The 18,403-nt window shown below is 40.2% G+C and overlaps 1 protein-coding gene across 1 annotated transcript in view; it reads left to right on the top strand.

Moving 5' to 3' along the window:
• The first annotated feature begins 7,671 nt into the window (after positions 1 to 7,671).
• Positions 7,672 to 18,403, top strand: part of CTNNB1 (catenin (cadherin-associated protein), beta 1, 88kDa) — a 14,714-nt gene continuing 3,982 nt past the window's right edge. Inside the window, exons 1-10 of the mRNA XM_009321139.1 lie at positions 7,672 to 7,729; positions 13,763 to 13,821; positions 14,320 to 14,547; positions 14,685 to 14,938; positions 15,032 to 15,270; positions 15,355 to 15,556; positions 15,903 to 16,047; positions 16,502 to 16,605; positions 16,691 to 17,029; positions 17,288 to 17,456. Coding sequence (XP_009319414.1) covers positions 13,809 to 13,821; positions 14,320 to 14,547; positions 14,685 to 14,938; positions 15,032 to 15,270; positions 15,355 to 15,556; positions 15,903 to 16,047; positions 16,502 to 16,605; positions 16,691 to 17,029; positions 17,288 to 17,456 — 1,693 coding nt within the window. The 5' untranslated portion in view covers positions 7,672 to 7,729; positions 13,763 to 13,808. The remainder of the gene's footprint in view (positions 7,730 to 13,762; positions 13,822 to 14,319; positions 14,548 to 14,684; positions 14,939 to 15,031; positions 15,271 to 15,354; positions 15,557 to 15,902; positions 16,048 to 16,501; positions 16,606 to 16,690; positions 17,030 to 17,287; positions 17,457 to 18,403) is intronic.

Raw genomic sequence — 18,403 nt, 5'->3', positions numbered from 1 at the left:
TGAAGCAACTTGCTGTTACTCCTAGTAGGATATAGGGCACTTGTTTCTGATTTTCCGTGGAACAGGGAGCTCCAGATGTGTTTTTTCCCAAAAAGCTTAGTTCAGCTCTCTTTTTGTGCATGATCAGTTGCTCCTGGGACAGCGAGGTTTCTTAAATCTAGCAAAACCTTAAATTCTTCCCTAGCTAAAACTTGACTTAAGACATTGTGCCGCTTCTTTTTGAATCTCTTCCCAAAAACCTCTCCTGAAGATTATCCCTTCTGGGAAGAAAGGGCAGGCTGTGAAGGTACTGTGGGGAACTTGTGACTTTAGGAATAGCAGTGTTGATCTTTGTAATCAGCTACTTCTTGATCTCTTTCTCATGGAGCAGCCATTGTTCTGACACTCTGTATATTCCAGACATCTGTGGTCCTCCCATCCCCCAAAGTATGTGAGTGGTGAATGGAAAGAGTCTGGGCTGGTATGCTGAGGTCGATGGACGGAAATCAAGGAGGGCTTTTAGTAAAACAGGATCTTTATGTGCTGAGACTGTAGTAAAGGCAAAGATGAGAAAACTACCCGAAAGAGTATCGGGGTGTTCTTGATATCAAGTTCAGACACACCAGAGAGCAACTTACCAATTATGATTTTTGCTTCTGAATGACAAAAAGGTACTACTGCAAGGCTTTAGAACAGCACAGAAGGCAAAACTTATTGGTGTTTATTGGGCCAAGTTATAATGTGAATTTCAGTAACTGACAGTCCAGGAACCTAGTGTTAATCTTGCACTTTTAATAAAAAGGTGCTGACAGCTGCGGGTGTGTGGCTGCTGTGTCGATTGCCTATGGCTAGTACTGTTGAAAATGAGGCTACTTAGGTGTTCAAACAAGGCTTTAAGGCTCTCTAAATTCAGCATTCAATATAAAATCATATCAAGTGCCTGGCCGTTCTGGGGTTGTTCTAAAGAAATGTCATATTTGCTTGTCTGTTAGTTCAGATATTTTCTGTTTAGGTATAAACCGATATGAGTGGGAATGTTCATGTTGGCCTGTATGGCTGATCATTTCTAAGAGTCTGCGGGAGAAATAAGTGAAAACATGTTGATGGAAAGGACAATGTAATGCACAATAGCTTCTAAAAACAAGCACTTAATATGAAGTACAGCTTGATTGAAAAAGTCGGTTCTTCAAATGTTGTGTTACATCCTTAGTAAACCAAGCTTCCTTTTTCTTGCCTAAGCAATAAATAGGCTGGGCTTCTTGCTTGATATATAGTCTACTAGGAACGCTAGTGTTTTGCTATGACTACGTGGTGTGTCAGTAACTGGCTTATCAAATCTTGGCCATGAAACCTGGTTGCCCTTCAGACATACAGTTTCTTTGTGAAACGGATGTTGGTCTTTCAAGACTTAACATCACCAAAACCTCAAGTTTAACTCTTCAGAACACAATACTTCAGAAAGCTAGTTCGGATGTAAAGACAAGAAGTTAGTACTAGTGGCCTTCTAAACTAATTTTGCAGTATTTTGAGGGGTAGAAAGGAAAGTAGCAGGAGGGCAGGAAACGTGGCTATTGTAAGCTTCAGTCTTATAAACTGAAGTCTGAATGTGCAGTCTGAAACTCCTGGATAAGGATGTTTCTGCAAAATATTGTCTAGTAGGCAGACTAGTGTGCAAATACAGCAGTAATCAAAATCTCTCATGTTAATTCATAGTTAAAGCTGGTAACACAGGGGTTGTGGTGATCATGCAGTTGCTTGCAGCAAAACTTGTTCTGTGACTCTGGTAGGCTGCATACTGTGGCAGGAAAATCAGGACTGACCTTACTTATCTTGAACATTATACTTCACGAAGCCTGATAAAACTTTGTGAGAAACTGTGCAGGCTTGCTTGGGACTTGCTCTTGGGTCCTCCCAGCATGCATTTGCAAGCTCTGAGCCCCCTGCCTTGTTGGGTGACTGTGCAGTATCTAAGAAATGGCACTTCGCAAAATTCTGCAAACTCCTTGGCAGTAAGTATTGCATGTGACTTTTCTTGTCTCTTTAGATAAAATGATTATCCTGGTCAGATGGGCAGGGCAATATTGCTGACTTTCTAGTTAAGCATTGGAAGACTTGTTTTGGGGGTGCTTTGATGTTATGCACCAACTGAATTGGTTAGACTTGCCAACAAAAGGTAGCCTGGCAGTGGTTCACTTCTAATATCCATTTCTGGCACTTGATTCCAAGGTAAAACTTGCTGTAGTCTGTGATCAGGCTTTAGCCCAAGAGGGTAATGTCTTAATATGCTAGTGTTGTGTGGCCTGTGTTGCCTCATGAGAAGAAAGGAGCCAGAAAAATTTTTTGCACTGACAGGTAACTTCAAGTGCAAGGGAGAGAACAAATGGAAGTCTTATTCTGGCATTTCTGTCTGTATGGAACACCAAATTGATAAGGTGAGCAGGTGAAATGTATACCTGTAGCTCAACCTGCCCTCATGGAATCTGTTAACTCTGATTTGATGTGAAAGCAAATGTGTCCTATGCTTTTGTTGCCTTGGGAAGTGTGGGTGCAGATGTTGCTTTACACTTTCATTACAGAAGAACTCTTTGTTAATGCTTCAAGTTGCTTTAGAAAACAATGTATACAGGCTGGATTAGTATTGCAGAACTGAAGTACTTGCTTTATTCCTGAATAATAAATTAACTCTGGAGCCTTGTTTAAGGAATAAGTTAATTCCCTTAAAGGTTGAAATAGTTAATCTAGTATTCTAGGTTGCTGCTTTTAAGAAGGTAGAATAAGCTAGCTGGATCTTACTGGAGTTGGCAAATGCACGGTGTGCACTGTAAGTATATTTGCTGGAACTAGCATTTCTAGGCTGACTTACTGTGCTACATAGACTTGTATAAATTGGAGAAGTTTGGCAACTGTAGCAAGTAGTTCTGTATTGTCCTGGCAACAATTCAAGTGCCCTCCAGTGGCCAGAAATCTTAATGTCCTAAAGGTGCTGATAAATGCTGTTGCCATGTCAGTCTTCCTTAATTAAAAGTGAGTTGAAGAAACGTCTTATAGTGTCAGATTAGCACGTTTGTTGCTTAAACAGTACTTTTTGGAGTGTTGGTATGTCTTATTGTAAATACATAGTTATTCTGACAGACAAGCAAAGGCAGCCACTTTCAGATTCATAAGTATTTCATTAGTGTCAGTGCAATTATGACTAATCATTCTGGTTTCTTAAACCGGGGAGATTAATGTTTAACATCCATGTTCAGGGCTGGCTACGTGGCTGCAGCCTAAGAAGAAACTAGATTATGGTTAGATACTTACTGGTTTGGAAGGGAGATTGTTTGCTAAATTGTTGCTGTATTTGAGTGGAAATGAATGTTTTAAAGTTCTACACAGACGGCAGGGAAAGATACTTCTGTAATACAATGGCTGTCGACCTTCTTGTTAGTGATGTATGCAATCATGATAAATCACTGTAGAACCATTGAGTATCTTTTTGACACTCAAAACTAAGTGGGCAGGAAGCTTGAGGGCTGGCAGTGGTTTGTTGCTGAACTTTATTAGTGTTAAATGAAATGTGGTATAATATTTGTCTAAGTTCTCATAGATTATCTCTAAATGGTCATGATGGCAGCTCTTTTTTGTATGTAGCTAGGTAACACTAAAGAATGATGTTTGATCCTGGCTACTGCCGTCTCTACTACAGACATCTTACTCAGTGAAAGTAGGGGCACATGGACCAAAAGCTGTAAATTAGTGCAAGTTGATCAGGTGAATACTGCTGGCAAACTAAGCCTTAGAAACACTAGCTCATCCCTAACTGAGAAAGGCAGGAGTATGCATAATGTAGATACCTAACTGTGTCCCGCAAATAAGAGGTGGTAACTTTCTAAGCTGTGATAATAAAACTGTTCTTAATGTTTTGCCCAGCCGTGAAGATACTCAGACATAATGAATACTGCATGAAACCCTAATTGGAAATGCTTGCTGGTGACCAAAAGATCTCGAAGTAAACCCATTGCTGAACAGAAGTGAACTTAGTAACTGTTTTGAGGTTACTTGCATGAGTTGGTGGTGCTTAGTTGGTCAAAACAATTAAGATGTAAGAGTAAGTGGGTTGATAATCTTGTCATGAACTTAATGCAAGTTCATAAACTTGAAACTGTCATATCAGTCCTTTAATACTGAGCTGCAAACTGTTGTCAAAGGATTGATAGGTACATTATGTGGAGAAGATTATTACTTTTGTTCTAAAGCTGGATGTGTAACATCTGATTAGTAGTTGAAGCTGTTCCTTGCATCTCATCTTAAATGTTAAGATTATCATCAGCTCCTCTCTTGGAAAGTGAAGAAGGATAGGTAGGTACTTGGAGCCAATCCTGCCTACTAATAAAGTTATAGATTTTGCTGGTGTTGCAGTATACTTGCCAGTGAAAAGCTCTTTTAAACCATTACTTTCAAACATGACCTGATAATTTCTCTGTCAGCTTGAGCGCAGCTGCTGCTTATAGCTCATGGAAACAACCAGATCTTTATAGAGGACAAACAAATACTCAGTGCAGAAAGTGTAGCTCTCTTTGGAAAGATCACTTTTTTGTTTGCAGGTCTTGTTAGAAGCTTGCTGGTATACTTGCCCATGATTTTGAATATAAAGGATTGTGTTGACAGACCTCTTGGAACTCCTGAATGTTTCTCTAGGTAAAGGGCAAAATAATTGTGCTGTGGATCCAAACACTGTAACTTCTCTGCAGTGGCAACATTCAGTGCTGTGAGATTTCAGATACTACAGTATAAGTATGCTTTTAAAGTAGCAAAGAGTATGGGACTATGTGAAAAGGTGCAGTCTTTACATTGCATAGTATGCCCAGTCACGTGACTCTGGCAGCCTTAGGCTCTGGCCAGCATCAAACAAAATTCTGTAGGGCACCACTGATAGTTGTAAGAAATTATGGTGGTAGGTAACTGCTACTAAGTACCTTTTGACCTCTCTAGGTGTCCTATCAATATGTAATTTCCCACAAAGTTTCTCTAAAATGCCTGTCCTAAAGAGTAAAGTACTGTGCATCAAATGTATTAGAGAACCTTTATATATTGCCAGCTTTGTTTGGGGCGGGGGGCTTCCTGGCAGGCTCTAAAGTTTGAAAGTGCATCTCTTAGAATGATTGTGTAGATCAGTGCCCAGGTGAACTTTATTATTAGTAACTTACCTGATGTGCTTGTTCTGAATTCTCCTCCAGGTTCTCATCACTTTATAGTGATGAGTTTTAGTTATCTCAAGTATTTGTTGGCTGACTATGGCTCTCAGACCAATGTTAACTGTTGCTTTATTGAAACTTCTAATGGGTTGTTTTTAAAAGGGTACTTAAACCTTAGTACCTGTGAAGACCCTGACTAATTGCATAAGCTGTTAGTGCCTAAATGCTGTGTTAGTTGCTCAAAGCCCGGTGTTTCAGTGACACTCAATGCCTGCAGCTGAAAGGTATCCCATCACTAAGTGCATTTCTGATACATTTTGCTACCTGAACTTTCAGTCAGTGGCTAAAGTTGCTCTTCAGTCATAGATTAAAACTATCTGTGTTCTGGGTGGTATTCTGTACTTAGGATGAGCAAAGCAAAAATGTGGATCTTATTACACTTACTGTGTGTGAGTGTTACACAGTCTCAGCTGCACTTGAAACTTAAATGAGTTGTCACATTCGGCAAGCTGGCTAGGAGTAATTCTTTACTAGCCTGTTGTCACTTTTGGGAGGAAAGAGAGGGTAAAACAGGTGAGTGTCCTGTAGTATCAGAACTAGTACTAATATCCTAGTACTCCAGTCCTAATGGAAGTGAAGTGTAGTAGAATAGAGCCTTACAGCCGTGTTGTAAAGTTCTTGTTGCCCCTTTCCCTCCTCTCTGCCATGTGTACCTAAGGCTGCATGGATTCAGAGATGAGCCTGGTTTTCTGTCCTTGTAACCTGAGTTTTTCCTTCACCAGACATTTTTTGATGAATAAATTCTTTTAATACAGCTAACCCAGTGTTTAAGTCTAGTCAAGACTACCAGATGCCTGCACTTCAGTTCCATTAAGTGGATGTAATCAACTTTCTTACAGAAGTCTAACAAGAACAGAAATATTTGCATGCTGTTTGTTTTAGGTAATGAGCATGTGAATAGAAACTCTACTCTGTGCTCTTAATTGGTCTTAGATTGCTGAGATGACTGAAAATAGACAGGCATAACACTTTATTTTGTGATGTGCCATCAAATGAACTCTTGTAAAAAAAAAAAACTTATAAAAGCTAGTGTAGGGAGGCTCTTCTGCCTTTATGTTATGGAAAGGAATTTTTATATAACTTCTAAGGCAGAAGACAAAGGCTGAAAAGCCAGAACAATTGATGTAATAGCAAACTGGGATGCCTGAAGGAAAAACAAAATAATGAAGTGGAAATGAAGCAGCAAAAAACAGTGGCTGAAAGCAGAGGTAACTTGTAGCGAGCATTGGCAGATCTGTGGGTGTGCTGTCAAATATCCCTCTTCCAGTTTAATTCTGTGGATTATCTGAGATAGTTTGTTGCCTCTTTCAGCATGTATTAAGGATATTTAAAGCTTCAAAGTTGCAACCTGTTAATCTTTGAGAAAGGTCAGTTAAGTGGATACTATTCAGGTTTCTTAATTTCCTAATGTTTAATAGGAGAAACTGATCTTAGACTTCCAGGTCTTATTATTAAGAGATTTTAGATCAGCTTATGTCTGCTGTATATTCTGGGTTCAGAGTCAAACTTACTGTGATCTGATTAGCTAAATCTAAAATTGAACGTGTTGCTGTTTGCAAGGCATCTTCTGCCTTTCTGCAGCCATCAGCAGAATGCATTGTCTGAAGTATTCTAGCTTGGATAAATTCAAGCTGGATGGATTACATAGGATACTGAGTAGATAGGGAGGGTGCTTCACTGGAGTGAAGTATTCTTATTAGTGGTTGGAGGGAATGATGTTAGGCAAATGTTGCTTGAGGAAATGACCAGAGCAGTTTTGTCATGAGTTAGTTTATGAATGAGTTTGTTCTGTTGCAGTCTAGGATCAGTAAGCTGGATTTCAGTGGGCACATGCTGTGGCATGCGGATTAAGATTCCTGTCACTATTGGTAGCTCTTAGTTTTCAGTAGAACTACTGAAATGGTTGAGGTTGCTACATCTTGAGACAACACTTAAATATAGTAATGCTGCTCTATCTCTTGCCATGGCATTTCTTCTGAGGTTGTAGTGAAGGCTACAGATGGGTGGTTCTATCATCTAACCTGAAAGAAGACAGAAATGTTTTAGAGCTGTGAAAACCCATGGTGGTTTTTTCCTTTTAGAGTTGGCAAAACACATGCTGTGTTTTCCCTTGGCTGTATGGTTTGACTTGTTTCCTTTTGGTGTTCCATACTGTGTAAGTTACTTCTGTTTACTTAGAATATCTTCAGATGGCCTATGACAAGATATTTTTACCCAGTATTAAATATCAGCCTGCTGAAAGCAGAAGGAAGCCTGACATTAATATGAAAAATGTGAAGTTTAATATTCTGATTCCTGGTATACATAGTAAGATAAACCTTAACTTTACTGTCTCCAAAAATATCCAAGTGGTCCATTGTTTTGTTTAATGTGATAATTTACAGCCCTAAACCGTTATTTGAGAGCCAGTTTTCAATGAGTTTCACAGTAGTTTTTGTCCATCCAGGTCTTTAAACTGCTGGTGTGAGGAGGGATTTAAAAAATTGAATTTCTTAATCCAGAAGTCACTACTGGTGAGTGAGTAATTTGACAATAATCAAGGCCCTCTAATGCTTGTATATACCTCTAACTTCAAAATAATCTCCACTCACTGCATACAGCTGTTCCTTTCAGAGCTGACAAAGTGACTGAGAACTGCAAATGCTGCTACATTAGACAGAATATGGGAATGCTGTTCAGTACTTGTTTTGTGGATACAGAATGTATTTAAGGAAAACTTGTATTTAATCCTGTGTGGTACCTTTGTACAAGAATTAATTTTTTTAAAATGCAAGTCTTCAGAGTGAAACTCAAGCATGTTATCTCTTCCTACTTTGAAATAAAATATCTTCTGTTCATTGTGTAGAAAAACTGTAAACCCCAACTGTCATTCCTACAGCAAGCTTCTAAAATCCCTTAAAACACGCAACACAAACTGCACTTTCAGGACTTCTTACTAATCTTGCAGAAGCATCTGATACATGAAGGGCCTCCAGAATTACCTACAAAGCATACTTTACCCCAGAGCTCAATAGAAGCCAGACAAAAATCCTTAAAGTTAAGTTTTGGTTGGAATATCTGGGAGGATATGGGAGAAGAAGACTTTATTCCCATTTGGATAAGGAATAATTAGAAGTTTAAAACAGATTTCTGGTGGTAAAAATTCTTGAACTTGTTTAACCTTTGAAGTTACAAAATTAAAGTTTCCTAAATTGAGACCTGCAAGGCAAATGACAATCCTTTTAACTTCCCAGGCCATCGTCTCCCTTCTTAATCCAAAATTAGAATTGTCTAAGTTAGAAGCTGAATGCAAATACTCTGGATCGTTATTTTCCACAAGTACTAGCCTTGTTTTCATTTGTGGATAGGCAATCTATAGATCAGTTCTTACAGGTCACCTGTAACTCCTCCCTCCCAAATTGTAGCTGTCATGTTTTCTTCAGCTAGACTGAGACTTCTTGCTTTTTCTTTTAAAAAAAAAAGTCATAGGCAGATATAAACTGATCATAGGCTTCCCTCTTTGAAGGAAGAAAAATAACTTGGCTTCTTTTAGGCTTCCTGTTAATCAGTTTAGTGCTATTCCTAATGAATATTAAAGTCACTGTCTCAGTTGGATCATGTCTTCATAAGACTAAAAGCAGTAGAAGGTAGGCTTGCCTGCTGCAAGAGTGCTTATAGCTGTGGGGTGGGTTAGACCAAAAATTGCTTAAGGAGACGAGTCAGCCACTCATGCCTGAAGGAATTTATATACCATGAAAGCTTCTTTGATGTTTCCACTATCAGTATTGTATTACTTAGACAATCTCTCTCCCATCCTCCACTTCCTTTTCTAGAAAACAACAATTTTCTAGAATAACAACTTCCAGGATAAGAGCAAAGGATTCTTTATTTAAAAATCCTTAATCGAATGTATTTCTCACATCTCCACTTGAAAACTAAGGTTAATTAGGAAGCTTCTGCTACATTAAGTTCTTATATTTCTGTTATTCGGTCATAGGAATGAGTGCTGTAGTTACCTGGTATTATTAGTTGTGGAACTGATGTTGCCTGTATGTTTTGGCTACTGACTCTTTGTAAAGCAGATACACAGGCAGGCAGCTGCCTGAAACAAGACCAGTTATAAAATAAGACCCAAAGAATGCTTCCAGTAACACCTTCGTAGTGGTTGCAATAACTTCTGAGCACTTGGAGAAAAACTATTTTCCCGTATGTGTACTTCTCTTCACTTGTATATAGATAATCCATGTTTTTAACTGCTGTAACTGTCACAAGAAGATTAAGATCTGCTTGTTCTATGTAAGATGATGTGTCAGTCAGCACCGATGGTTAATTTAAAGATGCGGTTGCTTGGCCTGTCCTAGATGAGACAGACACACACAGGAAAACATGGTCAGTAGATGTGTTCCCTTTAAATCAATCATGGTGATTGGATGTGTCAGTCTTCATTTCTCATACAAGGTTTAGTAACATGCTGCTCTCAAGCAAAAGATTTCTGGAAGACTTGCAATCTTTAAGTTGGACTTGATTTACAAAGTAGGGGGGGGAACTGCTTATCAGAATAGTCAGGTGTAATCTGAGTCAATCTTAACGAGGAGATTCTATTAAGATTAAAGTAGTAACCTTGAAAGAAGATAGATACACTTTTATTTAATACAAGCTGCAAATATGAGCTGTTTCATAGGCTAACAAAATGGCTTAGCTGACAATGAAAATGGGTTTATCTTGGATAAACTGCAGCAGAGGTGGAAATGTACCGTAGTCTTGATATACCAGGCAGGTAAATGTCGGGCTGATATTCACCCCCCTAGAGAGGCTATTGTCATAGCTCCTGTCCTCTGTAAGACAGAATAGAAGTAAACAATTCACTGTGCTCTATGTCTTAATGGAGTTTAACAGCTTTAGAAAGAAAATTATCTAGGTTTTACTGAAGCTGTTCAGAATTACTGTTCAGATTTGAGAAATGCTATAGGCTTGTTGACTTCCTTGGCACATGCTTAACTGTTCTCCAAAATCGAAAGTTAATACCTAAGTTTTATTCATCATCAAAATACTCCTTCTCTTTCGTTCCTTTGAAAACCAAGAAATTTGAATTGTCTTCTGCAGTAACTTGAAATTAGTAGCTCATAAGCCTGCTAAGTGTGCAAAACTATTTTTCAGTTACTTAAAATTCAAATGCAAGGTTGGAACTGATGGTACACAGTACAGCCTAGTGCAATGTCTTGCATTGGTCTTCATATGAGGGATTTAATATATATTTTTTAAAAACCAAAAACCAACCTCCATTCAAACCCAGAGCTGATTATACTTGCTACACAAGTGGATAGTGTCATCTAGGGGGAGGAGGAGGTTTTTAAGAAGTTAACAGTCCCATAACTCCTGGCAGTACATCCATATGAACTTATATATAACATGACATTTATCACAACTCAGGCTTGAATTCCTTTAAAAATAGTGAGGCTTACAGAAGCTTGCTGTTATGCTAAAGTTTGTAAAGTGTGCTGAGTCCTCCTGTCTCTTCCTGATGGTTAAGATCTGTATTACTGACCTTGACAATGTAATGTCACTAGTTATGTCCTCAATAAATTTGAATAAGAGCTCAATTTAAAGGAGCTGGTATATGGTTCATGGTTGAAGACTACAAGTTTAATTACCCTAGTAGGGTGGGTTTTGTTTTGTTTCCACTCCCCTACCAGCTCACCCCCCCCCCCCATGTATTGATCCCATTTCTGTCAGGAAAGGCAAGCAGCACAAACATTTACCTGGTCTGGGGTTGTTGCTCCCTTTGAAGTGTAGCAGTTAACCTTGTTATGATGCACAGGAAGACAAGTCAGCAGCTTGTCTGGACTCAGTTTACCCCCTTGTAAAATGAGAAGAGAATGGGAAAGAATGCAAGAAGGTTCAGTTACAGAAAGCCTAAAAACAAACAATGTACCCCTCTTCCCTGGCTACCTTTTAGTCTGTAGTTATTTTGAACTCTTGGGATTAAAATCAATTTCTCATCTAAATAAAAAATGCTATCTGGAATTGCTGGGACACAGTACAGGTGTATGAAATGCAGATTAGGATGTTAAAAACTTTCAGGTGCAGCTAGCAGGCTGATCCAAGGTCAGCATTTCAAAGACTGGGTATCTGATTGGTAATGCAGTTCTGAACATGTAATTCAGTGTTCTTCATTGCAACTTGTATATGTTCTTCAGCTTTGTGTTGAAATAGTGTTACAATGCAGTGGCTAGTCTGGTCTTTTGGATTTTACCAAATGGTACAGCTACTTTTCTGATCTCTTCAGGCTGTTGAAACTGAAACAGCCATTTCAGAGTGCAGTTACTGTAAGCCAGCTGCTCTCATTTGTGCAGAATTCAACAGTGGAAGGAAATGATGTACGTGGTTCCCAAGCCCCTCGTTGCATATTTGAATCTGAGGTGGTAGTAAATATCTCAAAGTATAGTCAGTGCTCTTGACCGGTTCATCTACCGGTATGTTAATTTCAAAACTAGTTTGGTGATCATTTTTATTAGCAGCCTCCTGACAAGAGGAGACAAAAAAGGTTACAGTAAAAACAGATCTTTTGTGCTAAGCATATTTCGAATTGCATATAGCAGCTAGATCTTGCCTAGTTTTCTATTGGAAATGTTGCATCTGACTTACAGTAAGGACTAGGGTGATCAAAGACACAAATTTTATTTTTAGTGCTATTCCACTTCTTTCTGTTTGGAAGGTGTTAGTGGGGCTGACAAAGTAATGCATAAGACCTGCAGGGAGCTATCAAGCTTTTGTATAGGCACCTCCTCAACTTAGCTACTCCGGAGAATTTTTGTATTAATGGTGAACTGATGGCATGACTTAGTTTTTCCTTCCCCTTACCACTGCTACTCCCAAACTCCTAACAAGATGTTGGAAGAATTCAGTGTTCAAGGGACTGGAAAAAAATGGTTTTATTGTCCGTGCATCCTCCATGCAGGTTGTGAGTAGACTCTGATTTGGCCAGTCTCTTCCAGGCTGTGGAGTAGGACCAGCTTAGGGACCTAAGTGTTTCCAGCAGCACAGCAGGGTACTTTATGTTGTGTTATGTCTTAAATCAGTTCAATGCTGCTTATCTACTGCAGGTGCAGATCTGCTGTCCATTTTAAAAGAGCCAGGAAAGGGTTGCTGCCAAAAGTTGTGGGAGTGCAGTGTCAGGACAAACAGCACTGGCATCTGTACAGCAAAGTAACAAGTTTGCTCAGGAGCTGCTGAAGTATCCTGCAGCTGGCTCAGAGACAGTGAAATATAAGCTTGCATCAGAGTTGCCTAACCTATTCAGTGAGATTCTTAAACTGCAGGCCTGTCTTCTGTTTAATTATGATTTTCTAAAAGCTACTCCTGAAGGAAACTCTTAAACTGGGGAAATCTGTCTTTACACAAATACAGCATCAAATGGACTTTGTTCTCCTGACACAGTGCTGCAAACCTGTCCTTTAAAGAGATTAGTGGCTTGCCTTTACTTCATTGTCTAGGAATGTTTTGATCAGCATAGCTCTAACACCTAAAGGCACATTGAAAGCTGATTGCTGGAAGAGATGGTTTTGCTCACTGCATTAGTTACCACTACAAATGTTTCTGCTTGGCTAGCTCCCAGAATAGGCTGTCACCAGCTCTGTGTCTGTGCTGAAAACAGTGTTGGACTGGGGGGGGGAGCAAATGAAATAAAAGTATGACAGCTTTGAGTGACCCGTTGTGAAGCTGTAGCCTCAAGTTTCTCTTTCCGGGTTAGTGAAGAGACGCTACAGATCTATGATACAAATACTTCTGTACTGCTGGGTGATATCAAATGGAGGTGCATACTGAAGATTTTGATAGGTCACTTGATCATATTTCAGCCTCCTGCCCCCCCCAGTTACCTTGGCTTTCTGCAAAAAAAGTGAGTCTGGTGACTTAATGTGTGCAACTAAAGGATGTTTTTATAAGGCTGGTTCCATTTTGCGTTTAACTTCAAGGAAAAGTATTTTGTGTAGCAAGACATCTTTCTTGTGGTACAGGAAAGGAGTGAAGGAGGAGGTTCAATTATAACTCTTCAGGTAGTCTTTGTACCACTGAAACAATAGCAGCTTGCCTTAAATGGTCACTTCAGATTTCCTTGGGAAAATCCATGTTGTGGCCCTGTATCAAACAGTTTTGCTAGTATCTTAAGAGTAGCTGTCTTCGAGAGCAATGAGGAAGCCTGACATTTAGCCCTTGTCTTGGCAGCATGTCCAAGCTGTGGAATTTAATGTCTGGACTTCATCTTATGCAAGGATAGAGAAGTAAAAAACGGCTCTATCATGGTCAGTCTTCAATTATTTTTGTCTTGCAGCTTTAAGAGGAGAATATGCCTTACATATAGTCTGCCAGAAAAAGTCTGGGTGATACACCTCATTCTTTTGCTTATCTGTCCATGGGGGCTTGCTAATTAGCTTTTAAAAATACTCACTGTAGTAATGAAATGGCAAGATGTGTAAAGTCTTAGTTTGCAATTCTAGTGTTCTAATACAAAATCCTGTCTTACTAGCTCTGATTAGTGTTTAATAAGTTCTAACCTTTGTCTCTTTTAGGGTCTCTGAAAGGTAGCAGGAAAGTTCTGGGAGCACAACAAGGAACATGGCAACCCAAGGTATATAATGCATCACAACTTCTGTTATTGAATCTAGCAGTTCTAATAAAGAGCAGATCACTGGCTCTTTACTCCCCTTTTTTAACTTTTTTAAAAGTCACTTGGATTGAATAATGTCTGCTCTACTACAGTAATTAATACCTTACCACTGGAACTCAAACCTGCCAACAAGTTTGTCATTGTAAGCATTTTGGGTCCCTTAAGTACAGTCAAGCACCTAATCATAGTATGTGGAAAAGGGAACCTTTAAGCAGTAGACTAAGACAGTCACAATGATAGCAGTGATTGCTCTGCCTGTTAGTCGGGTTTATAGATGTCTGCATCGGTTCGATGTAAAGCCTTAGTTTAAAACTGCTGTCTCACTTGCAGTGGTACCTCTGCTGGGCTGAGGTAGTTGTTTATAGCAGTTTATTTTCATTTAAAATCTGTCATCTCTTGGATTAATACATGCTGGAGTAATTGAACTAAACTGAATTGTTCAACAATGATTTCTTACAGCTGACTTGATGGAGTTGGATATGGCAATGGAGCCAGACAGAAAAGCAGCAGTCAGTCATTGGCAGCAACAATCGTATCTGGACTCTGGTATCCATTCCGGTGCCACAACAACTGCTCCTTCCTTGAGTGGCAAGGGAAATCCTGAAGAGGAAGATGTGGACACGACACAAGTCCTATATGAGTGGGAGCAGGGTTTCTCTCAGTCCTTTACCCAGGAGCAAGTTGCTGGTAAGGCCTTTTCTATTACACTGATTTGCTTAGGTGTGCAGCTTAACGATACAGAAACCTAAATACTGGATTATTACTAATCTAGAAGATGAGCTTTTTATTCCTAGTTTGAGGTAACGACTTGCCTTGTTTTTCAGATATTGATGGCCAGTATGCAATGACTAGAGCTCAGAGAGTGCGTGCGGCTATGTTCCCTGAAACACTGGATGAAGGAATGCAAATTCCATCCACGCAATTTGATGCTGCTCATCCAACTAATGTGCAACGCCTGGCTGAGCCATCCCAGATGTTAAAACATGCTGTTGTTAATTTGATAAACTACCAAGATGATGCTGAACTTGCAACTCGTGCAATCCCAGAACTGACCAAACTGTTGAATGATGAGGACCAGGTAAGCATTTTCTTTGCCTCAGTGTAGCTTGCTTGTGGGGGGCCTTTTCAATGACCTCAAAACTAAAAGCTTTCTTCAAATATATTTCTGTAGGTGGTGGTGAACAAGGCTGCAGTTATGGTTCATCAGTTATCCAAAAAGGAAGCGTCTCGCCATGCTATTATGAGATCTCCTCAAATGGTATCTGCTATTGTACGTACCATGCAAAATACAAACGATGTGGAAACAGCCCGTTGTACTGCAGGTACACTACACAATCTCTCACATCACCGTGAAGGCTTGTTGGCAATCTTCAAATCAGGAGGCATCCCTGCTTTGGTTAAAATGCTTGGGTACGTGGACTACTAAGACGGTGCTTGTGTTTTTTAGTTGGTACTGGTAGGTGCAGGTACTCATGAGGCTTTTTCCTTCTGTAGGTCCCCAGTGGACTCTGTGCTGTTCTATGCCATTACAACTCTTCACAATCTCCTGTTACATCAGGAAGGAGCCAAAATGGCTGTCCGTCTAGCTGGTGGGTTGCAGAAGATGGTTGCCTTGCTCAACAAGACAAATGTCAAATTCTTGGCCATCACAACGGACTGCCTTCAGATTTTAGCGTATGGCAATCAAGAAAGTAAGGTAAGTGTCTCTGCTGTTGAAGCACTTAAAATGAGCAAGCTTGCGATGAATGGCCTAACAGTTCTTGTGTACTCACCTCCTTATTCTGAATCTTCAGCCATGTTGGGCTTTTGCCAGTCAGTCCTGACCTTGCAAAGAGGTGAGGGATGCAGGAATTATTTTGTGGAAATGCAGTCATGCTTATAGTGAGACTGCAAAACTTAGACCTGGCCAGCAGATGTGAACAGGTTTTTTTTTGGGGGGGGGGGGGAATCTGTAAATTATGATGGGTGTAAGTCAGCAACAATTACTACCTGCTGACATGCACAGGAAGTGACAGATAAATGTTATTTTTGCTGTCTTTCAGCTGATTATTCTGGCAAGTGGTGGACCCCAGGCTCTAGTAAACATAATGAGGACCTATACTTATGAGAAACTATTGTGGACCACAAGTAGGGTGCTGAAGGTGTTGTCAGTCTGCTCCAGCAACAAACCTGCTATTGTTGAAGCTGGTAAGTATCTGGTACCCATAACTTAAAAAGCTATACGGTACTGCAGGATCAGTACATTTCACGCAAGAACAGAAGCTGCCAGCATCAGAAATTGAACTTGGACTGGTCCTTCAGTCCATAACTAGTTTTGGAGGCCTTTAGTATACGGAAGTATAAAAAGCAGTCTGTTTTAAGTAACTCTACTATGTTGTGAGCTGGATGGCTTAGTGGCTGAGCATTGTCAGAATGGTCCCCTTAGAATATGCATACGTTTAAAAGGTCCAGTATCACAAAAAGAATCTCAGGGTTTTCTTCTATGTGATGAAGGGTTAGGGCCTAGCCATGTTAAGATACTAATGCCAAGAAAGATCCAGAAGCTTGTGAGATATGCACTCAGACTTTAAGGAAGAGAAGGACCTGACTGTTCACAAGATGAGCATCTGAGTAATGGTGTCAAATCCGTACCATCTTCTAGGTGGGATGCAAGCTTTGGGACTCCACCTCACAGATCCAAGCCAGCGTCTTGTCCAGAACTGTCTCTGGACTCTGAGAAACCTGTCAGATGCTGCAACAAAGCAGGTAAATGGCAATTCTAAGGGATGAGGATCAAAAGCCAACATAGTGGAGAAGGAGAGAGACTATATTTTTCTTCTCTTTTTTGCAGGAGGGAATGGAAGGCCTTCTAGGAACTCTTGTTCAGCTTTTGGGATCAGACGATATTAATGTTGTGACCTGTGCTGCTGGCATCCTTTCTAACCTTACCTGCAACAATTACAAGAACAAGATGATGGTGTGCCAGGTTGGTGGCATTGAGGCTCTTGTGCGCACAGTTCTTCGGGCTGGAGACAGGGAAGACATCACAGAACCTGCTATTTGTGCGCTCCGTCACCTCACCAGCAGACATCAAGAAGCTGAGATGGCTCAAAATGCAGTACGTCTCCATTATGGACTCCCAGTGGTGGTTAAACTGTTGCACCCGCCATCACACTGGCCGTTGATCAAGGTAAATTTTAGTTAACAGCTTTCAGCGCTGAAAACTGGTGCTTTTTTTTTAAGGTAACCTTAACCATGGAAAAATACTTTGTTTTCAAGGCGTTGGGGAATGTAATTTTTCTGATGGGAAAGTTGCTCAATTGAAGCAACTTAGAGTTGTCTATTAGAGATTTAAGCATTTGGGATCAACTGATTTAAAAAAAAAAATCACTAACAGCAAGCACACCCGTCATGCTCTTTTATTCCCCACCCCCTTTCCTAACTGCAGGCTACTGTTGGTTTGATCCGCAATCTTGCCCTCTGTCCTGCAAACCACGCCCCACTGCGTGAACAAGGTGCTATTCCAAGGCTAGTTCAGTTGCTGGTTAGAGCGCATCAAGATACCCAGCGACGTACTTCTATGGGTGGAACACAACAGCAGTTTGTGGTAAGTGGCCGCCGCTAACTGAAGCTACATGTGAAACTCCTCATTTGTCAGTGTGCCTCAGCCATGTATTGTTTGGTCTAAATAGCTGTTGTCTTACCGTTTGCTCTAATTCATGTTGTTCTCTTGGTGTGCTGATAATTCTGTCTTGGCAGACCTGAAGGCTTTTCTTAAATAAACAAGGACATCAAAACCTTGGTTCTTATTTTACTAAGAACCTCTTGAGCATTTCATTCTGAATGCTATACATCACAGAAATACTGGTTTTGCCTACTCTGGCAAGGGAAGTAGTTCTCTACCAGGAAACTCAGCCTTGTTGGAACTATGGGTTTAAGAATGCAATCACAGCTTATTGCATATTTTCAAGGGTGCTTGGAGCTGTCAAAGTACTGAGAAGCTGTACAGCCTCCATACCTGTTACCTATTTAGGTACCAGGGCAGTGGTGGCAAGATCAGTCTCTATTCCACACCCACCTCCCCACCCCCCCCATTAAACACATTAACAAAGGGGAAGTTGCCTTAGCATGGGCAAATGGAAGCGGTGCCTACTAGTACAGGATTGTAGTTAATACTTGCAGAGGCAGGAGGGGGCCTCTTCGTTACTGATAACCACTGTTTCAAACTTGGTAAACTGCCAAGTTAAGTCAGTTTGGGGAAAAAAAGCCAGTGTTGTCAGACATGAAGTTTATAATGAACTGAAATAAAAATGAGAACACTGGGAGGAGTTCCACTGAGATGCTTCAGTTATTCAATTTAGTTGGATAAACTGGGCTGACTCTTAGCAGGGATGTTAAGTTTGAAAGCCAGCAGTAGATAGTGGGTACGAGCCCTGCTGTGGGGGAAGGGGGTGTGTGCGGGGGACAGGTTTGGTTGAGTTGTTGACAGGGTGATCAGCTTTGACAGTCATTTTGGAAGATAGTATGCAATATCTCAACTCCAAAAAAAAAAAAAAATGCCTTT

Source organism: Pygoscelis adeliae, unplaced genomic scaffold (genome assembly GCF_000699105.1).
Source record: "Pygoscelis adeliae isolate BGI_AS28 unplaced genomic scaffold, ASM69910v1 Scaffold280, whole genome shotgun sequence".
In the NCBI taxonomy this organism is placed as follows: domain Eukaryota; kingdom Metazoa; phylum Chordata; class Aves; order Sphenisciformes; family Spheniscidae; genus Pygoscelis; species Pygoscelis adeliae.
Note: the sequence above shows the minus strand (reverse complement) of the source record. Positions and strands in the feature narration are given on the sequence as shown.